This window comes from Lepus europaeus, chromosome 21 (assembly GCF_033115175.1).
Source record: "Lepus europaeus isolate LE1 chromosome 21, mLepTim1.pri, whole genome shotgun sequence".
In the NCBI taxonomy this organism is placed as follows: Eukaryota; Metazoa; Chordata; class Mammalia; order Lagomorpha; family Leporidae; genus Lepus; species Lepus europaeus.
The window spans coordinates 56,598,415-56,620,778 of NC_084847.1; the positions used below are offsets into that span (position 1 = coordinate 56,598,415).

At 50.2% G+C, this 22,364-nt stretch overlaps 1 protein-coding gene across 1 annotated transcript in view; it reads left to right on the forward strand.

Annotated features, from left to right (window-relative positions):
- RNF216 (ring finger protein 216) overlaps window positions 1-22,364 on the forward strand; it is a 140,488-nt gene that overhangs the window by 41,709 nt on the left and 76,415 nt on the right. The window contains exons 8-13 of the mRNA XM_062180141.1: window positions 1,817-1,931; window positions 8,424-8,563; window positions 9,632-9,682; window positions 10,827-10,964; window positions 13,430-13,578; window positions 14,033-14,111. Coding sequence (XP_062036125.1) covers window positions 1,817-1,931; window positions 8,424-8,563; window positions 9,632-9,682; window positions 10,827-10,964; window positions 13,430-13,578; window positions 14,033-14,111 — 672 coding nt within the window. The remainder of the gene's footprint in view (window positions 1-1,816; window positions 1,932-8,423; window positions 8,564-9,631; window positions 9,683-10,826; window positions 10,965-13,429; window positions 13,579-14,032; window positions 14,112-22,364) is intronic.

Here is a 22,364-nt window from a genome sequence, read left to right on the forward strand (position 1 = left end):
AGTGAACCCACAGGTTTCTAGTCGGGAGCCTCTATATGCGATATGGTTAAAAAGACTAAAGAACATCAGTGAAGATCCCAGGAGTTATGGGAGGTGTAGAAATAGAATATGGTGATGTAGGGGCTGGTGCTGTGGTGTAGCAGGTAAAGCCTTCACCTGTGGTGTTGGCATCCCATATGGGTGCCAGTTCAAGTCCCAGCTGCTCCACTTCTTTTTTTATTATTTATTTATTTATTTGAAAGAGTTACACAGAGGAGAGGCGGAGAGAGAGAGGTCTCCCATCCGATGGTTCACTCCCCAGTTGGCGCAACGGACAGAGCTGTGCCGATCCGAAGCCAGGACCCAGGAGCTTCTTCTGGGTCTCCTACATGGGTGCAAGGGCCCAAGGACTTGGGCCATCTTCTACTGCTTTCCCAGGCCATAGCAGAGACCAGTGAGATGCCGGCGCTTCAGGCCAGGGTGTTAACACACTGCGCCACAGTGCCGTCCCCTGCTCCACTTCTGATCCAGCTCTCTGCTATGGCCTGGGAAAGCAGTGGAAGATGACCCACGTCGGAGACTCGGAAGAAGCTCCTGGATCCTGGCTTTAGCTCAGCTCAGCTCCAGCCATTGTGGCCATTTGGGCAGTGAACCAGCAGATGGAAGACCTCTCTTTCTTTGCCTTTGTCTCTCTGTGACTCTGCCTTTCAAATAAACAAATGTTCTCCCTTAAAAAAGAAGATGATGGTGTCATTGGCTGGTTTAGAGAGAGGGATCCTGAATTGATTTTGGGAAGTATTGATTACATGCAGAGTAAGCCCTGTGAGACATCTGTGTAAAAATAATTCACTAGGCAGTTGAGCAGGTGAAAAAGGCGTTAATGTGGACCGGGAATGAGATTTTTGAGGGTCCTCAACCTGTAGAAGGTAACCTTCCCAGCCCGAATGAGGCATGGAGAGGGGATCAGGTGAGAAGAGAGGCGAAATCCACAAGGAGAGAAGAGGGAATACCTGGTTACTAGGGTCAAGCTGACCTAAGGCCTATTCGAAACTAATATCAATTACAGTCTTTTTCTTTTCTTTCTTTCTTTCTTTTTTTTTTTTTTTTTTTTTTTTTTGACAGGCAGAGTGGACAGAGAGAGACAGAAAGGTCTTCCTTTTTACCGTTGGTTCACCCTCCAATGGCCTCCTTAGGTGGCGCGCTGCGGCCGGCGCATTGCGCTGATCAGAAGCCAGGAGCCAGGTGCTTCCTCCTGGTCTCCCATGGGTTGCAGGGCCCAAGGACTTGGGCCATCCTCCACTGCACTCCTGGGCCATAGCAGAGAGCTGGCCTGGAAGAGGGACAACCGGGACAGAATCCGGCGCCCCAACCAGGACTAGAACCCGGTGTGCCGGCGCTGCAAGGCGGAGGATTAGCCTAGTGAGCCACGGTGCCAGCCTATCAATGACAATCTTGACAGTAGACAGATTACAGGCTTAACGTTAATCCAGGTGCAGCCTATCTGTTTTGAGCTTGAGCAGTCATGCTAGGGAGTTCTGTGTGCTGCCAAGTGGGATGCAGTGCACTGTGACCATAGTTTCAGACCAGAGTCTCATGGTGGGGAGTGCTTTCTCAAGAGTCTCGGGTGCTCTGAGGTGGAGTCCCTACTGCCAGGGTGTTACTTCAGCATCACGGTGTAACCTGTCAGTAAACATTTAGGCTCTGACAAGCACTCCTGTCCGGAAGCCATCAGGGAAGAGTGAAGTGGGGAATCCGACTGAGGTTTGGCAGGTGCCACCGTTTCACATACCCTTGTTTTCTGTTTACTGTGGTAACCTTTCCCTTTCTCAATTTTTAGGCCTTTTCTGATGCCATTAAAAAGTGGCAGGAGCTATCACCAGAAACCAGTGGAAAAAGGAAAAAGAGAAAAGAAATGAATCAGTTTTCTTACATAGATTTCAAGTTTGAACAAGGTAATGGCAAGCCGTGAGTGTCATTGAGAGTGTGTGAGGTTTCGGTGCAGGCCTTCCCGCCTCGTGCAGTAAGTGACAGAGGTCGCGTTACAGGCTGCTCACACGGTGGCAGCCAGGCCAAGGAGGGACTGTCAAGGACTGGTTTGACAGTGTTTACAGTCTTGGCTTCCTTCTTCCCGCTGGTGATGTTCTGTGATGGGAAGACTGTGGAAGCAGGGATGCTGTTAAGCTGGGGAAAAAGTAATCTTGAAGTTGGATGAGAATGGGCTGTGGTGTTAGCATAAACCACCTGGCCAGTGATTGTTCGCGGCTTGCACGAGCGTCACCAGTATCTGAGAGTGGCTAGTTACTGCATCTCTCTACAATCTGTGATTCCTACTGACAAAATAACTGCTGAACGGAGGGTGGCCCAAGTACATGGGTTCCTGCACCCACATGGGAGACCAGGAGGAAGCACCCGGCTCCTGGCTTCGGATCAGCGCAGCGCCAGCCCTAGTGGCCATTAGGGGAGTGAACCAACGGAATGAAGACCTTTCTCTCTCTCTCTCACTGTCTAACTCTGCCTGGCAAAAAAATAAAAGAAAAGAAATAACTGCTGAAGCTCTTTACCCTGAAAAGGGTAAGCTTGTAGAGTTTTTTAACAGATTTTATGAGTTACTTGTGTCCAAGAAAAGAGTTTACCACAACTTTTTCTGTATATTGTTTCAGAAATATGACTATTTCTCTGCTTTGCTCCTGTTTGTTAAATGAGTACTTAATTATAAAACTTAATAAGGGGGGGGGGGCACTATGGCACGGTGGGTTAAAGCCCCGATCTGCAGTGTCAGCATCCTGAATGGGAGCCGGTTCGTGTCCTAGCTGCTCCTTTTGCGATCCAGTTCTCTGCTATGGCCTGAGAGAGCAGTGGAAGATGGCCCAGGTGCTTCAGGCCCTGTACCCACAAGGGAGACCCAGAAGAAGCTCCTGGATCCTGGCTTCAGATCAGCCCAGTTCCGCCTGTGGTGGTCATTTGGGAAGTGAACCAATGGATAGAAGACTCTCCTTCTGCCTCTGCCTCTTTCTCTTTCAGATAAATAAATGAATCTTTTTTTTAAAAAAAAAAAAAAGATACAGTTCACTTTGTATGTGCTATTCCATGCTCTTAGTGAAATCATAGTTGTACAGCCATCACTGCAGTTAATTTATCACCGAATAGAAACCTAGAACCTTTTCCCTCCATCTTTCCCCAGACTCTGGCAATAACTGATCTGATGTCTGTCTCTAATGTTTCTTTTAAAGAGATTTATTTATTTATTTGAAAGGCAGAGCGGGGAGAGAGAGAGATCTTCCATCTCCTGGTTCATTCCCCAAATGGCTGCAACAGCCAGGACTGGGCTAGGCTGAAGCCAGGAGACGGGAGCTTCTTCTGGCTCTTGCACGTGGGTGCAGGGGCCAAGTAATTTGGGCCATCTTCCACTGTTTTCCCAGGAGCATTAGCAGGGAGCTGGATCAGAAGTGGAACAGTTGGGACTCAAATCAGTGCCCATATGGGATGCCAGTGCTGCAGGCAGAGGCTTAACCCCCTGTGCCACAGCGCCGGCCCCTAGTGCAATGGTTTCAAGGTTCATCTGTGTAGCAGTATTAGTGCTTCATTCATTTTTACTGCCAAATTAATACTCATTGTATGTATGTACAACATTTTATTAATTCATCATTTGTTGAAATTTTAAGTGATTAACTGATATTTTTTCTTTTTTTTTTTTTCTTTTTTTTTTTTTTTTGACAGAGTGGATAGTGAGAGAGAGAGAGACAGAGTGAAAAGTCTTCCTTTGCCGTTGGTTCCGAAGGCAGGAGCCAGATGCTTCTCCTGGTCTCCCATGGGGTGCAGGGCCCAAGCACTTGGGCCATCCTCCACTGCACTCCCGGGCCATAGCAGAGAGCTGGCCTGGAAGAGGGGCAACTGGGACAGAGTCCGGTGCCCCGAGCAGGACTAGAACCCGGCGTGCCGGCCCTGCTAGGCGGAGGATTAGCCTGTTGAGCCACGGCACTGACCCTAACTGATATTTTTTAAAGATTGTATGTCTAATTTATTTAGCTTTTTAATTTATTTTATTTGAGAGGCACAAAAAGAGAAACAGATGGACAGAGAGAGCCCCCATTTCCTGCTTTACTCCCTAAATGCCTGCCATGGCGAGGGCTGAGCCAGGCTGAAGCCAGAAGCCAAGAACTCCATCCAGGGACCAGAATTGTGGTACTGTGGGTTAAGCTGCCAGTTACAATGCCAGCATCTCATAGAAGCACCAGTTTGAATCCTGGTTTCTCTGATTCTGTGCCAGCTACCCACTAATATTTCTAGGAAAAGCAATGAAAGATGGCCCAAAAAACCCAGATGGAGTTCCAGGCTCCTGGCCCAGCCTCACTCATTTTGGCTTTTGGGAAATGAACCAGCACATGGGAGATGGATCTCTCTGTCTTGCCCGTTCTCTTTTCATCTGTAACTCTGCCTTTCAAACTGATTTTTTTTTTTTTTTTGACAGGCAGAATTAGAGAGAGAGAAGGTTTTCCTTTTTCCGTTGGTTCACCCCCCAAGTGGCTGCTGCCATGGCTGGTGCATAGCAGCCGGCGCACTGCGCCGATCCGAAACCAGAAGCCAGGTGCTTCCTCTTGGTCTCCCATGCGGGTGCAGGGCCCAAGACCTGAGCCATCCTCCACTGCACTCCCGGGCCACAGCAAAGGGCTGGCCTGGAAGAGGAGCAACCGGGACAGAATCCGGCGCCCCAACCGGGACTAGAACCCGGGGTGCGGGCACCGCAGGCGGAGGATTAGCCTAGTGAACCACGGTGCTGGCCTCAAGCTGATTTTTTAAAATTTAGTTTATTTGACGATTAGAGTTTACGGAGGAAGGGGAGAAAGATCTTCCATCCGGTGGATCACTCCCCAAATGGCTACAGTGGCCATGGCTGGGCTAGACTGAAGCCAGGAGCCAGGTGCTGCTTCTGCATTTCTCATGTGGGTGCAGGGACCCACTGCTTGAACTGTCACAGCGGCCTCCCAGGGTGTGCATTCAGGATCAGAGCTGGGATTCAAACACTGGTGCCTCCATGTGGGATGTGGGTGTTCCAGGGACAGCTTAACTTCCAGGCCAAATGCCTGCCCCCAGCCAACTGGTTTTCAAAAAGGTACAGAAGCAATTCAGTGGAAGAAAGCTATATTCTCTAAATATTTTTAAAGATTTTTTCATTTATTTGAAAGGCAGAATTACACAGAGGCAGAGAGGTCTTCCACTACTGGCTTGCTCACCAGATGGCAATGGCTGGAGCTACGCTGATCCAAAGCCAGGAGCTTCTTTCAGGTCTCCCATGCAGCTGCAGGGGCCCAAGAACTTGAGCCATCTTTTTTTTGTTTTTTGACAGGCAGAGTGGACAGTGAGAGAGAGAGAGACAGACAGAAAAGTTTTCCTTTACCGTTGGTTCACCCTCCAATGGCCACCGCGGCCGGCGCTCCGCGCTGATTCCAAAGCCAGGAGGCAGGTGCTTCTCCTGGTCTCCCATGTGGGTGCAGGGCCCAAGCACTTGGGCCATCCTCCACTGCACTCCTGGGCCATAGCAGAGAGCTGGCCTGGAAGAGGGGCAACTGGGACAGAATCCGGCGCCCCGACAGGAACTAGAACCCGGGGTGCTGGCGCCACAGGCGGAGGATCAGCGTGTTGAGCTGTGGCGCCGGCCTTGAGCCATCTTCTACTGCTTTCCCAGGCCATAGCAGAGAGCTGGATCGGAAGTAAAGCAGCCAGAACTCGAACCCGCACCTATATGGGATACCAGCACTGCAGGCCACGGCTTTACCTGCTACGCCGTGGTGCCAGCCCCAAAAGCTATACTTTTTAGCACATGGTTCTAGGGCAGTTGGATATCCATAAGCAAAAACAAAAACACCTTAACAACCTAAGTTTCTACCTCACACATAATGTCAAACTATAAAACTTTTATGAAAAACATAGAAGAAATCTTTAGGATTTAGGACTACTCAGAGTTCTTAGATTTGGCACCATCAAAATTCAAAATATTTAGTCAGCAAATGGCCTTTTTTAAGAGAATAAAAAGGCAAGCTACAGACTGGGACAAAGTACTTACAAATCATACCTCTGACAAAGGACTACTGTCTGGAATAAAAAACTTAACTGTAGGGCCAATACTATGGCCTGGGGGTAAGCTGCCTGCCTCCTGCAGCGCCAGGATTCTACATGGTTTCTGTTTGGAGTCCCACCTGCTCCACTTCTGACCCAGCTCCCTGCTAATGTGCATGGGAAAGCAGCGCACGATGGCCTAAATGTTTGGGCCCCTTCTACCTGTGTGGGAGCCCCGGGTGAAGCTCCTGGCTCCTGGCTTTGGCCTGGCCCAGCTCCATTTGGGGACTGAGCCAGCAGGTGGAAGATCTCCCTTTCTGTCTCCGCCTCCCTTTGTCTGTAACTGCCTTCAAATAAATAAATAAATAAATCTTTTTTATTTTTATTTTATGTATTTATTTTTTTGACAGGCAGAGTGGACAGTGAGAGAGAGAGAGAAAGGTCTTCCTTTTGCCATTGGTTCATCCTCCAATGGCCGCCGCGGCCAGCGCACTGCGCTGATCCGAAGACAGGACCCAGGTGCTCCTCCTGGTCTCCCATGCAGGTGCAGGGCCCAAGCACTTGGGCCATCCTCCACTGCCCTCCCCGGGCCACAGCAGAGAGCTGGCCTGGAAGGGGGGCAACCGGGACTAGAACCTGGGCTGCCGGCGCCGCAGGCGGAGGATTAGCCTATTGAGCCGCGGTGCCTCAATCCTCTGCCTGTGGTGCCGGCATCCCATATGGGTACCAGTTCTAGTCCCGGTTGCTCCTCTTCCAGTCCAGCTCTCTGCTGTGGCCCGGGAGGGCAGTGAACAATTGCTCAGGTGCTTGACACCCTGCACCCACATGGGAGATCAGGAAGAGGCTCCAGGTTCCTGGCTCCTGGCTTCTGGCTCCTGGCTTCGGATCAACGCAGCACCAGCTGTGGTGTCCATTTGAGGAGTGAATCAGTGGAGGGAAGCCCTTTCTCTCTCTCTCTCTCTTTCTCTCTCACTCACTGTCTAACTCTGTCAAATAAATTTAAAAAAAGAAAAGAAAAATTAGAAAATAAACAAAAGATAGAAGACATTTCACCAGACTTTGAGGATGATAATATAGAATATGCTTAACATCATTAGCAATTCAGTGAATGCACATGAAAAGCACAATGATGTCACCACACACCTTACAGCGTGGCTAAAACAATAAGTAGTGCAGAGAAACAGTCAGCCGTTTAAAAGGTGACTCAGTGCTTCAAAGGTTCAGCGCCCCGGGCCGGTAGGCAGGCCGGCCGTCTCTCTGGAAACTAAGGAGCAGCTGAATTCCTGTGCATTTACCAAGAGAAAAGAAAACTTCGTGTCACAAAAATTCTTGTATATACATGGTCATAGCAACTTTATTCAGATGGCCAACAGTTAGAAAAGGCAAAATGCTTTTCAGCTGGTGAATAATTAAACTGTGGCACCACCCATACCATGGAATCCTGTTCAGCCATAAAAAGAAACAGTTGATACATGCGGCCTCCTGGGTACATACCCAGAAAGCTGCTGAATGGGAAAGCTGATCCAAGAGTTTACTTTGGTGTGGTTAATTCAACGAACTTGAAGTGACGCAACTGCAGAGATGAAAAGCAGGTCGGTGGTTGGCAGGGGTAAGGAAATTGCTGGTAGGGGTGGCTCTGAAAGGCGGCAGCAGTGGTCCCTGGGAGGCAGGTGCTGTCGGGACTATCTTGTTGGTGATGTGGTGTCAGGGGGAGCAGACACAGGATGCCAGGCTGTCTAACAACTGCATGTACATAAGTGTGTCAGGAGAAAAGTTAGAGGGACGTTTGTAGATTTTGTTGCATTTATTTTCAGAATATAAGAGTAAAAACTTTTAAGATGTTAACTTGATAAGCCATTAAAAAAACTGAGTAAAAGAGGCCGGCACCGCGGCTCAATAGGCTAATCCTCCACCTTTGGCGCCGGCACACCGGGTTCTAGTCCCGGTTGCCCCTCTTCAGGCCAGCCCTCTGCTGTGGCCCGGGATTGCAGTGAAAATTATTTTTTAAAGCTGAAAATTCAGCATATCCCATAATTGAGCATTTCTACTCCTTCACGTGTACCCAGCTTGAGTGCTCTCATCAGTATGTATCTGTGAACAGTGCTGGTTCTAACAACCCCAGACTGTGAGCCCAGATGCCCTCAGCAGTAGAACAGGGGGCGCTGCTGATGGTAGCGCTAGAAGGCTCTGCAACTGGGACGCAACGAGGAGCGACCAAGGTCTGAAGGCACGTGGTAGACTAGTGGATGGGGAGGACCCAGTGTTCCCAGATGATGCACCTGCTGTTCAGGAGGCCTGGGCCACAGTGCAGGGCGTCCAAGGGACACCAGCAGTCGGCCTGCTTCCTGAGCCGTGTCTGCATGATTTTGTGTTGTCATGTGTGTTCCCAGGTGATATAAAAATAGAAAAGAGGATGTTCTTTCTGGAAAACAAGCGGCGACACTGCAGGTCTTATGAGCGGCGTGCCCTCCTTCCAGCTGTGCAGCAGGAGCAGGAGTTCTATGAGCAGAAGGTCAAAGAGATGGCAGAGGTAGGCGCATGTGCTTCTCTAGGGGTCTAGCCGAAGTTCATAGTTTATGAATCGAATTTAGGTGAGGAGAATTTTAGTCAGAGCTTAAAATTCCCATTTTAATTTTTCAAAGTATATTTCCGAATGTGCTAGTCAACCAGAATAAATGCAGTGATGGTTGTGAGTAACTGTAACACGGGCTCCACACGGTCGGAGCTGTCACCACAGTGCTCGGACGCTGTTTGCTTTCTGCACCTTGGGTTGTGTACCAGCAGAGCAGAGCTGCGGTACCTGAGCCGGAGTAAGGCAGTGGCACAGACTCAGTAGTAATCACGTGGGCTCACATTTTTACAGAGCCAGTTTCACACAAATACACGCATGTTCTCCCTCACGTGTGGGAACTAAAGCTTAAAAACCAAATAAAGAAATGTCAGTGTGTATCAGCATTGCTACATATGTAGTTTTGTAAAACTTTGTTTTATACCTTTGTCCAGATTAGTTTTTAAGAATGTTATATTACTGTAGTTTTAATGATCTGTGATCTCTTTAAAATTTACTGTAAATGGGTGGAGTGGTCATTTTTCCATTCAATTATTGCTTATAGCCATTGTCAATATTTCCACTAAACTAGGGTCTTTTTGCTTTTTACTGGTTAAGCTTCTCATTTGATGAAGTTTAAGGCTTTTTACTGTAATATAATTTTAAAATACATTATCTCAAAAACTAAAAAAAGAAGGGGAGAAGAAAAGAGGGTGGGAGGGAGGAGGAAGGAAATATCAGTACATTCTTAGCATTGTATCTACAAATCACATTGAATCTGTTAAAGACTAATTAAAATTTAAAATGGCAGTATGAAAAAAATGCCACTGTCATCTGAAAATGTCTTATGTGTCAGTTTTCTCTTACTCATTCTGCATTTTAAGGCAGATTTAAGAAAAATATTCCCATATTTTCTAGTACTTGTTTTAACTTATCTCTGATACATTTTAAGAACAACTGACTATTAATAATAGAGTTCTTTATGTGTGTGGAATAAGTACTAAATATTGGTGTTTTCCTTACCAAATTTATATCTGAATTTTTCCTCAGCATGAAGACTTTCTGCTTGCCCTGCAAATGAATGAAGAACAGTATCAGAAGGTAATTTGAAGTCTCAGCTACTTCATGTGTTTTGGTTATTTTCATAGGCTGTTCTATCACATCTCCTCAGTGTTCTGATGGCATGTTTGTTCAGATATAACCTCTGGGTGATCTGAGTTTGTGGTTTGACCAAGTTGCAGTCAGCTACATGACCTCAGGTAGTCCTGTTGATTCTAGACTGCACCAGAAGATGTGGATGTTTTTCAAAAACATGACCTGGAATCTGTCAGGTGGATTGTTATCGGAAAGGCAGGAGGTTGGTGTCCTACTCAGGGCCAGATGGCTTTCTGTGCAGTATCTGCCGTCCTTACACGGTGGCCTTCTCCAGTGTGGGGGAGAGGACGGTAATAAAGAACGTAACTTTGTTGTCTCTTCCTCAAGGTTACTGCTTTGGTCAGCTTCAGTAGCCCCTTAAGATAAAGCTTGTGTGGAGTCCCAAAAAAATAGATAGGTATTTTCTCTGATATGTGGTAGTTAATGCAGAATACAAAAAATGTGTAAGGATAACATGGACATCTTGTGATTTGATTGTTTTTAGTCCTCATTTATACTGTGGAACTGTGATCGTCCTGCTTTTTATTTGTTGAATATTATGGTTAGTGGTGCAGTAAGCCTCTAATTACAGAGTGAATTGAAATTATGTTTTTGCAAAAATTAAGGAAGGGAAGAATGGTTATCTTAGAATTATCCCTTTGAAATACATGAAATCTGTTCTCTTTCTGTTAATAAAGTTCTTTAAAAGACAGAGCTTGTCTGGGTTACGGCCCTCATTCCTGTCCATAGCAAGAAGGGCAGAGCCCAGCTTTGAGCAGGGTTTCAGGCAGCATCTCAGGCAGCTCATCCCTGACTTTGAGAATCCCGCGAGCATCTGGTTGTGGATGTTCTGGTTCCCTGGCACCGTGAGCTTGTTGAATAGACCTCCCTCCCATTACTCTGGAGAATAGGAAGTGCACTGTCTGTGGTTGCGGTTGCCCTCGCATCTCAGGCTGGCTTTGTGTAGCAGAAGGCGACTCAGTGTTTCACGGCCCCAGAGGTGGCTTTGTACCCCAGAGTATGGATCTGTGGGTCTTATGACAGATGAGGTGAGGCTGCCCCACGGCCTGAGTAGAGGGCATTTCACGTGTGTGTGTCTGATGATCTGCAGGACGGCCAGCTGATTGAGTGTCGCTGCTGCTATGGGGAATTTCCATTCGAGGAGCTGACCCAGTGCGCAGATGCTCACTTGTTCTGCAAAGAGTGTCTCATCAGATATGCCCAAGAGGCCGTCTTCGGATCTGGAAAGGTAAGAGTTGTCTATTATGTCCATGCTTGAGAAACTTTCTTTTTTTTCTCTCCCCGAGTGACCACCGTAGCCAGGGCTGGGCCAGGCTGAAGCCAGGAGCCTGACTCTCCCTCCTGGTCTCTCACATGGGTTGCAGGAGCGCAGTCGTCTGTTGCCTTCCAAGGCACATTTGCAGGATGCTGGATCTGAAGCAGAGCAGCCAGGACTTGGACCTCACAGCTCCCTGTGGGAGTGATTTAACATACGGCTGAGGGCTCCGTTCCACAAGACTGGCCCCTCCTGACTGACCGGCCACAAAGTGGGGTTCCCACATCTCCCTCTGAGGCTCATTTAATTTGCTAGAATGGCTAGCAGAACTAAGAGAAACAGTTCACCAGGTTACTATAAAGGATAATGTAGAGGATTCAAATGAGCAGCCATATGAAGAGGATGCCTAGGGTGAGGGCTGGAGACGTCCCGTGCACTGGCACTTAGGGCCCTGGCGGTTGAGCTTTGCTGCCCTCCTGCGGTCAGCGACTCGGTGTTCTCCCGTCCAGGACCTCTCCAGTTGGCTTTTGGGTTGTTGCAGAGGTGCCATCGCGTAGCCAGGACTGAAATGTGGATTGCACAGGAGCGTGCTCTGACGCTAATGAACCAAGCGGGCTGCTGCTCAGCCTCTCTGCAGCATTCCTCCACGGTGTGTCTGAAGTGAGGGCTGTGACAGGGGCTTCTGTTAGGACAGCTGCAGGACACAGCTTCTGGGATCTGCCTTCACGAAGAGAAACTCGAGTTTCTGCAGCCTTCCTTGGAGAGAAGCAGCAGATGAAGAGTGCAGGAGAAGGTCAGGGAGAGAGACTTTGCTTTCTGAGGCTTACAGTGCCTGAGGCTGTTAGCAAAAGCCTGTTTTTCTGAGGCTGTTCTGAAGCAGCTTCAGGGACAAAAGGCCAAATAATCTAATTTTATTTTTCTACTCAATAAGGGCTATGAGAGTTACGAGGCAGGATGAATATCAGAAGATCTGTGTATCCTGATACCACACTGTCAGAGCACGGGAGCGACTAAGGAGACGTGATTCAAGATGCCCTGTGGGGTCCTAAGCCAGAAAGAGGGAATTGGAAAATCTGGTGAAATCCAAATGAAGACCGATTTAGGAGCCAGTGTTGTGGCATAGCAGGTTAAACTGCCACTTGCGATGCCATTATCCCTTGACACAGTACCATGTAAAGTCCTGGCCGTGCCTTCATCCAGTCCAGCTCCTTGCTAATGTGCCGAGGAGGCAAAGTACCTTAGCCCCTGCCAGACATGTGAGAGGCCTGGATGGATTTCCTGGCTCTTGACTTCAGCCTGCATCAGATCTGATTGTTGAGGCCCTTTGGGGAGTGAACCAGCAGATAGAAGGTCTCTTTCTTTGTCACCCTGCCTTTCAAATATGTAAATAAATAAATCTCCTTTTTTTGAATATTTATTTATCTGAATGGCAGCATTACAGAGAGTCAGAGACAGTGAGAGAGAGAGAGGGCTTCCATCAGCTGGTTCACTCCTTAAATGGCCGCAACAGCTGGACCTGTGCTGATCTGAAGCCAGGAGCTTCTTCTGGGTTTCCCACGTGAGTGGAAGGGGCCCAAGGACTTGGGCCATCTTCGGCTGCTTTCCCAGGTGCATTAACAGGGAGCTGAATCAGAAGTGGAGCAGCTGGAACTGGAACCTGTGTCCATATGGGATGCCAGCACTGTAGGCGGAGGCTTAACCTTCTATGCCAGAGCACTGGCTCCTCCAGACAACTTACGTTGTCTTTTGCCATTTGTTTTCCTGGTGTCTTTCATGTTGGAAGTGTTCCTGCCTGGATGCCAGCCAACTTTCGTGTTGTGAAGCCTTAATGAGGCTGTTGCAGGTCTTTGTTCCGGGGAGACTGTACCTCCCACTGAGCTGTGAGCCCTTTGCAGCATTCTGGATCTGGGGAGGAGGAAGGAGCTGGAGGACTCAGAGCGCAGACCCCTGCCTTCCGGCCACGCCCTCCAGCCCTGTGACTGGTTTCCAGACAGAGTACCCAAGACTCCCTTCCTGCTTTTTCTCCGAGTTTGTTGATTGCACCTGGAGGGGTAGCAACTGCAAGCTCACACAGTCCCTGTGCTCACTTGACTTCTCTGTCTGTGGGGGAGACAGCCTGCTCCTCAGCGACATCTCCTCTGTGGCCTTCCTCCTCGAGTCTGCCAAGCCGTTCTTCCTCCGTCCACTCTCCATCCTCGTGGTTTTGGGAAGAGTTCCCCTAGGACTGTCAAAGGTGGCCTTAGGGTTTTGGTCCAGTTTCCTTGTTCGCAGTGTGATTTCTCAGGGAAGGTGGAAGGATCTGTACTTGCCAGCTCAAAGTCGGTTTTCATAACCACTGTTTACTTCTCATTTAAGATGCAGGTAACACTGCAGCTTTTTTAGTTTTCGGGAAGCGAAGTACAACTTTCTTTTTTCTCTGCCTGTTTACCTTATTCTAGTCAGAGCTCAGCTGCATGGAAGGCAGCTGCACGTGCTCCTTCCCAGCCAGTGAACTGGAGAAGGTGCTTCCGCAGACCATCCTGTGCAAGTACTACGAACGGAAGGCTGAGGAGGAGGTCGCGGCAGCCTACGCTGACGAGCTGGTCAGGTGAGTCCCGGGATTGGAGGGCGTCACGGGGCAGTGAGTGCGGTCGCCATGGTGGGCGCTTCCAGCAGATGGAGTCCGCTAACAGTCAGTCTTCTGGTTTCCCGCCATTGCTGAGAAATAAAGCCGTCACTTCTGTTGAGGTGAAAAAGCTCAGGTTTCACCTTCCTTGCCGCCTGGTAATCTGGCTCGTAGGAACAGTCACTGCTGTGCCCTTAATTTGGAGAAGGGACTCTTGCAAGGGGTTCTCCCAGAGCTGGGGAGGTGTGTTCATTGACTGGGCCACACAAGTCAGAGCCTGGAACGGCGTGTGTTTTCTAGTAGGAGCCAGCATAAGGAAAGTTTCAGTTTTTCTGTTAATGAAACAGTTGAGTAAGACAGAATGTGAACTCTGTTCCTGTGAGCAGCCTGGTTGACGGACATCGGGGCTCAGTGTCCTTGTGCTCTCTCACTCCAGGTGCCCCTCCTGCAGCTTTCCTGCTCTGCTGGACAGCGATGTGAAGAGGTTCAGCTGTCCAAATCCTCGCTGCCGAAAGGTAGGGAGCAGACTGACCTCTGGATGCGTGTTGGGTTTGGGGTAGTGAGCTGCCCTGAGGGCTCGCGCGTTAGCTGCATGTTGATGCGTGAGAAGGACTCGCGCGCTCTTCCTCCTGAAAGCAGATGAGGACCGGTCCTTTGTGAATGGTGGCTGACATGGTTACAGAGATGAACGCCACTTGTGGAATTGAACTTTCCAGGCTCTGCATCCCTAGTAGATGCTGTCGCATGAAAACGTGCAGAGTTGTGGTTTTCTCCACTGTGTCAACATTTTTCTTGCTTGCTTTCTCCCCACCCTGTGCTCAGGTGCCACCCTGACATATGCATGTACTTCCTGCCGTTTTCACAATCCAAGTAACACATCTTTGATAAAAGAACCGGGCCTCATGGTGGCGTCCTTGTCATGTCGGGTCGTTTTTTCACTTGACATTTTCCTCACGAGAACTGATCATATCAAGTGAGACCAGAGAGCTGTCTGGTCACTTAACTGCTACGGACCTGTCTTCTCTCTAACTAAGCTCCTGCTGTATGAGCTAAGAATGTCTTAAAATTTGTCAGCTGTTGACTTACTAACCCCTTTAGAGTTTTCAGTGAATGTTGGCAACCACCTAGCAAATATATATTAAGCTGTTTTTCTAAAGCCACTTGATCAGGCTGAACTTTACAGAGTCTCAAGTAAAGTAATTAAGGTAGAGATTGGAGAAGGAAGAAGAAATGAAAGCAGTGGAATAAAACTTTATTCAATTTCTTTTAAACATTAATAGTTCTGTGTGAAATCTGGATGTATTTTTGCAAAATTCATGAGGCCATTTAATAATTTGTCCCCACTCTAGGCCGTTGCTGTAACAGTTGTTTCACAGTCTTTGATGTCTCAGAGCTAGGAAAGAAAACTGTCTTTGTGTGCTTCTGTGTGTTGGGCACTGGGCTATCCAGGAAGTTGGTGTCTGATCTCAGATACAGAATGAGAAGTGCAATGAATATGGGCCTCAGGAGCAGCAGCAGCAGCCTGTACACTGGCTGGTACCCAAGGAGTGGGAAAAAGTCTCAGTGAGTGGAGCAGGGCAGGGCATCGAGCATAGGTTTGAGATGGGACCAGGTGAGCTGTTGGGAAGCTCCATGTGGAGGTGACAGGGGAGCTGTCGGGAAGCTCCGTGTGGAGGTGACAGGGGAGCTCTCAGGAAGCTCCGTGTGGAGGTGACAGGGGAGCTGTCGGGAAGCTCCGTGTGGAGGTGACAGGGGAGCTGTCGGGAAGCTCCGTGTGGAGGTGACAGGGGAGCTCTCAGGAAGCTCCGTGTGGAGGTGACAGGGGAGCTGTCGGGAAGCTCCGTGTGGAGGTGACAGGGGAGCTGTCGGGAAGCTCCGTGTGGAGGTGACAGGGGAGCTGTCGGGAAGCTCCGTGTGGAGGTGACAGGGGAGCTGTCGGGAAGCTCCGTGTGGAGGTGACAGGGGAGCTGTCGGGAAGCTCCGTGTGGAGGTGACAGGGGAGCTGTCGGGAAGCTCCGTGTGGAGGTGACAGGGGAGCTGTCGGGAAGCTCCGTGTGGAGGTGACGGGAGCTGTCAGGAAGCCCCGTGTGGAGGTGACAGGGGAGCTGTCGGGAAGCTCCGGCTCCGTGTGGAGGTGACAGGGGAGCTGTCGGGAAGCTCCGTGTGGAGGTGACAGGGGAGCTGTCGGGAAGCTCCGTGTGGAGGTGACAGGGGAGCTGTCGGGAAGCCCGTGTGGAGGTGACAGGGGAGCTGTCGGGAAGCTCCGGCTCCGTGTGGAGGTGACAGGGGAGCTGTCGGGAAGCTCCGTGTGGAGGTGACAGGGGAGCTGTCGGGGAGCTCCGTGTGGAGGTGACAGGGGAGCTGTCGGGAAGCTCCGTGTGGAGGTGACAGGGGAGCTGTCGGGAAGCTCCGGCTCCGTGTGGAGGTGACAGGGGAGCTGTCGGGAAGCTCCGGCTCCGTGTGGAGGTGACAGGGGAGCTGTCGGGAAGCTCCGGCTCCGTGTGGAGGTGACAGGGGAGCTGTCGGGAAGCTCCGTGTGGAGGTGACAGGGGAGCTGTCGGGAAGCTCCGTGTGGAGGTGACAGGGGAGCTGTCGGGAAGCTCCGTGTGGAGGTGACAGGGGAGCTGTCGGGAAGCTCCGTGTGGAGGTGACAGGGGAGCTGTCGGGAAGCTCCGTGTGGAGGTGACAGGGGAGCTGTCGGGAAGCTCCGTGTGGAGGTGACAGGGGAGCTGTCGGGAAGCTCCGGCTCCGTGTGGAGGTGACAGGGGAGCTGTCGGGAAGCTCCGGCTCCGTGTGGAGGTGACAGGGGAGCTGTCGGGAAGCTCCGGCTCCGTGTGGAGGTGACAGGGGAGCTGTCGGGAAGCTCCGGCTCCGTGTGGAGGTGACAGGGGAGCTGTCGGGAAGCTCCGTGTGGAGGTGACAGGGGAGCTGTCGGGAAGCTCCGTGTGGAGGTGACGGGAGCTGTCAGGAAGCCCCGTGTGGAGGTGACAGGGGAGCTGTCGGGAAGCTCCGGCTCCGTGTGGAGGTGACAGGGGAGCTGTCGGGAAGCTCCGTGTGGAGGTGACAGGGGAGCTGTCGGGAAGCTCCGTGTGGAGGTGACAGGGGAGCTGTCGGGAAGCCCGTGTGGAGGTGACAGGGGAGCTGTCGGGAAGCTCCGGCTCCGTGTGGAGGTGACAGGGGAGCTGTCGGGAAGCTCCGTGTGGAGGTGACAGGGGAGCTGTCGGGGAGCTCCGTGTGGAGGTGACAGGGGAGCTGTCGGGAAGCTCCGTGTGGAGGTGACAGGGGAGCTCTCAGGAAGCTCCGTGTGGAGGTGACAGGGGAGGTATCAGGAAGCCCGTGTGGAGGTGACAGGGGAGCTGTCGGGACGCTCTGGCTTTTTTGTTGTTTGGTTTGGTTTTTTGAGGTGCGGGCAGGTAAACTCTCAGGAAGCTCTGTTTGGCTGTTGCGTATTCCAGAGGAGAAGTGCACGTCCCTGCCACCTGCTCTGGTGTGGGTACAAGTAGCGCTCTGCTAATGGCAGTGCCTGTAGCTAAGAAGGCGCTCCCTCTCCAGGGACGTTCAGGCCTGAGAGCACGGTGAGCCTGCGCTGGTTTCTGGTGATGTCTTACCAACGTGGCTAGTTAGTGGGAGCTTAACGGAGGTGCTTCAGATCCCAGCCAGGAGCTCCACACATTCTACCTTCTGTGTGGGAGGAATACAGTTGCCCTGTTGAACTTGGAGGTAGCTATGCAGCTTCTTTTGGCTATTGAACTGTGAGAGTGAGGTCACTTCCAGAAAAAAGCCACTAAGGTGAGTACCTCAGAGTGATGTCAGCAAGGTAGCACAATGAGAAGTCTCAGACCCTCCTTCTCCCACAGAAATGCTAATTCGGCAATTCATAGAGTCTCTCTTTTTGTGAGAAGTCTAGTAGTCGTTAAGAGGTACCACATGCAAGCGTGAAACTGGATGGACCCAACATGGTAGGAGTCACTGTGGCGCTCACTCTCTAGCCCCTGCTCCCCCGCACAGCGTGATGTGACTGAGAGGAGACTCCCATCCTTTGGCACCGCGCTGGAGAGGGAAGAAGACTGGAGTATGTATCTGATGTTATGCTAGGGACTAGCTTCTGTCTTGTCTTGCAGGAAAGAGCTAGCCTGGTGGGGGGCCACAGAGTACAAATGTGATGTTGGAAATGCACACGCTCACCATTACCCTCTCTCAGATGGGTGTACGGCAAGCGGGGGACATTACCCTCTCTCAGATGGGTGTACGGCAAGCGGGGGACATCTCCGGATCCCTGCGTTTCCCGGGAAGGAGTTGGAGCATGCGTGCAGCATACTAGTGTTTTCAGACCCTGCCCAAGACCGATGTCTCAGCCAAGCTGGAGGACTGATGGGACCTTTCATAGTCCAGATGCTGGAGGCAGAAGAAAACTCTACTGTTGAGAGGACCCACACAACAGTGGACAGAGCCTAGTACATCTCAGAGACCTCTCTGAGGACGAGGAAAGAAAGAACAGAGCGTGTGTCCAGTGTTCTGTGTTCTCAGTGTGCTGCCCAAGGAACTGGTTTCTCTTTTGCCCAATCCAGAGTGCTCTTGGGACCCAGCATTCTCTTGATGCTGGGAGCTGCTGAAGCCAGCAGAGAGCAGGACAGATTAAAGCAGCCCTTCAGAGCCTGTAGTACCACACAGGTACCCGAAGACACCCAGATACATGCCTGGGCGGGACTCTGCAGAAATTCTCAGTTGGGAATTTGCTTTGGAAATTCAGAGAAGACACATCCACAGAAATGGTTTGAGAGGTACCCACAGTCTCTCGGGCGGGGGGTCTTTCCCTCTAGTCCTCCCTCAGGTGAGGGAGTCTGTAGACTGAGGTGGCTCTCCTGCAGATCCCAGCATAACGAGCATAACGAGAAACACAGCACAAAACAGATGAACAAAGTTAATTTCCAGAAACTGACCCTAAAGAAATAGAAGTGTATGAATTACTAGACCAAAAAATCAAAGTAACCATTATAAAGGTTTTTAACAAGTTCGGTGAAATGATTTGTGAGAAAAATGAAAGCATCAACAAAGAGACAGAAAATAGTAAAATGCAACAATTTGGAGCTGAAGAAAGCCCCAGGGGTTTATGGGACTCATCAGATCAACCAATGTATGCATTGTTGGAGTGTCACAAGGAAAAGAGAAAGGGGCAGAGAGTTTACTTGTGGAAGTACTAGGTCGTTCAGAAATCTGTGGAAAATGGAATTAAACGTGAAGTTTATTTTGGCAGAAATAATTTTAAATCCATATATAGTTTTTTGAAAGTATGCATTTTCATTTTCCATGAACTTTTTTAAAAATCTGAATGCACCTGCTGTGTAGCCTGGTTCTTCTCCTCCTCTTCCTCTTCCTTCTTGCTTTTTTTTTTTTTTTTTTTTTTTTTTTTTTTTTTTTTAAGATTATTTGAGAGGCACAGAGAGAGAGGTCTTCCATCCGTTGGTTCACTTCCTGAATGACCACAACAGCAGGAGCTGGGCCTCTCCAAAGCCAGGAGCCAGGAGCTTCTTCCAGGTCTCCCAAGTGGGTGGCAGGGACCTAAGGAAAGCAGAAACAAAATCAAAGTAAAAAGGCAACATAAGGTGAAAGGAATTGAAATCCTTTTGGGAAAGGCTCTCAGGAGCATGCTCCGGGTCTGTGCTGCGTCATCCACGGTGTCCTCTCGCCAGAAATGGCTCGGGTCCCTGAGCAGATGAGTGGGTCTGAGTGTGGGATACACTTGTAGTAGAGTGCTGTGCAGCCTGGTAAAAGAACAAAATGCTGTCGTGGTGCAACGGGTGAGCCTTGAGCATGTACTAAGTGAAACTGGCCAGTCATGGTGTTGGGATGCAGCATGAAGATGTTCTAGAGACTGCTTTATGACATCTTGTGTACAGCTAACAATTTATTTTAGTATACTCTTGGCTTTTTATTAGGGTCAATTTCAGGTTGTGCCACAGGCTTTTTTTTTTTTTTTTTTTTTTTTTTTTTTTTTTTGAGATAGGCAGAGTTAGAGAGAAAGGTCTTCCTTTTCCGTTGGTTCACCCCCCAATGGCCACTGCGGCCAGCGCACCGCGCTGATCCAAAGCCAGGAGACAGGTGCTTCATCCTGGTCTCCCATGCGAGTGCAGGGCCCAAGGACTTGGGCCATCCTCCACTGCACTCCCGGGCCACAGCAGAGAGCTGGACTGGAAGAGGAGCAACCAGGACAGAATCCGGTGCCCCGACCGGGACTAGAACTCGGAGTGCCGGCGCTGCAGGCAGAGGATTAGGCTAGTGAGCCGCAGCACCAGCCCACAGTTTTTTTAAAGGGGGGTATGGGTCACTTACCTTTTCCTCTGCCAAGATGAATATGAAGCATGAATGAAAAATCCATCTGTTTTGAGCTCCTGAGGTTTGCATTTTTTCCGACATCCTGACAGGTACATGTCATCAGGACCAGCAGAGAAAAGGAGGGGTTGAGGGTTAGGAGGGAATGTGCTGAATGTGGGAGTGGGGAGGGGTCCTGAGGACTCGCAAGCTCCTCTGGTTTGTAGTTGATGCTGTTGGCAAGATTGGAAATAAAACCAAAAAGATCTCAGGAGAGGACTATTTTTGCCTTGGACTTGTTTAGTATTTGGGTTGGAAACTTCCAGTGTGTGTATTTTCACAGTGCCTGGCACATAGTAGGTGTTGAGTAATATTTAAACAGTGACAAGGGCAGGAGCACGTGGAGAGGTCCAGGCTAAGGAAGGACTGTGGGTCTGGAATGGGAAGTGGGAGGATTGTAGCCTTAGAAACGCTGGGTCCTGCTACGCAAGTTCAAAGTGTGCCTTTCTGTTTAACGTCTTTTTGCACGCCTTGTGTCCCCAGGAGTGTGTTCCTGTGAAGAGAATGTGTCCCAGGGCATCGTCAGTTACAGTATGTTTTGGAACTTGGCTTTGGCCTGCAGACAGTGCCATTCACATTCTAGCTTCCCTTTTACTGTTAGGGTAAGGTTTGCCCATCAGAGAACGTGAAGTAACTGTCTGATGGGGACCTGAGGCAGCGAGAACCTGATGAAGATGGCTCAGCCAGCACATTAGAAAGAGGAGAGGTTCCCGCCAGGTTTTGGGGTGAGAGTTTATATTTTACGCTTAGAGCCCAGCCACAAGCCGGTCTGTCCTTGTGTGTGAGTGGTGGGAGGAACCGCCACAAGGTGGCACTAGTGCTCCATGCGAAAGGACTTGCTGGCTCAGGTGTCAGCGCTGCCTTGTCCTGCAGGCAGAACAGAGCGCTTCGAGGCTCCGTGCCAAAGCAGACCACTCCGTGGCTCAGAATTCAGCGCCAGAGACGTCAGGGTTATTAGGCCTGTGCTTTTACCTGTTCGCCTGGGTGCACTCTCAAGACAAGAGCTAAGCCAACTGTTAATCCTTAAGGATTCCAGATGTCTAAGAAGTGAGCCACAAGCTCATTTTGGTCCATGTGAGACTGGGGGCATCTGCTTTCTCATTGCAGTTGTCTTTGCCAGTGATCTAAACTGGTAGGATTGCCAGACACTGGTCCCTGAGCTGAGGCGTTCATCTGAATGCGTTATCTGGAGGAGGGTTTGTATGCCTGGAATCCCTGAAGAATCAGGCCTGGGATCTCTGGTAAGATGGGAGAGCCTTTGTCTGGGGCCTGGGATGGAATGCTTTGGTCAGGCCCACGCCCTCCGCCCTCTGCTGTGTGTTCCCAGATGAAGGACTGATCAGTTTCTTGTCAGCATGCTGCTTTTAGGAATGAACCGGATATACTTGGTGAGGGACTGAAGAGTGTTAGATAAATGGAGATTGGAAAATGATGCTTCTGGAATATTGATTTTAGGGAAGGCTTCCTGCCTTCCTAGAGCCATAACCTGATAAGCTGAGATGTATAAAAGTAGAACTTTCCGGAAAGTTAGCCAGGTCACAAGATGGAGGTCTAAGCACACTGATGAAGCAGAGTGCTAAGGCAGAGCCCATCCGAGGGTAAGAGTGAAGCCAGACAAGAGGGGGTGCGTGCCGTCAGGACGAGCCCCTGGGTTCTCACGGAACCTGAAACTGTGAGTGTGCTGGTGTCTCCACCTTGCAGCCCCATCCTGGTCTCACAGCACTGAGTGTTGTCACCTCTCCAGCAGTGAATGAGACGACGTCCACGCCGGCAGCACACCAGCATGTTGCTAAGAAGCAGGCGAGAGCGAGTGGCTGCGTGAGGAGAATGTGAATGAGTCTGGACAGCTGCGAGTGCCCCGGCAGCTCCAGCTGTGATGGCGCGGGTAGCACTCATTAGCTGCACTCGGATTTGGGGCCCAGCCAGTCAGCTGACTGCTGTGCTGGGCACAGGCCTTCGTGCATATCTAGAGATAAATGAAGCCTGGGCCACTTGTTCCTGCCATCGGGGAGAACCTCTATTCAGGAAGTGAGGTTGACACTAACATCTGGGTAATAAAAGGATTTTTAAGCCCACAAAGGTGGGCTTATTTACTGGAGTGGAAGTCCGTCCATGCTGCATAGTGCAAGTCAGAAAAGGAGGGTGACGAGAGAAGTTGGCAGAGCACGGCCTGTTCTGGCTCCTGCAAGATGAACCCTTCCCTCAGTTGTCCGGCTGATGAGCTCTGGGCCACAGTAGCGGTCCTTCCTGGCAGGTCCACTGTGGAGAGCGCCTGGGAGAGCCTTCCCCTCTGTGGGTCCCCACAGCAACCCTTTGAAGTGGACACTGAGGCTTGTAGTCAAGTGCGGGACAGCTGGCTTTCAGAACCCCAAAGGAAGCCTTCTTGCCCCAAACCTTAG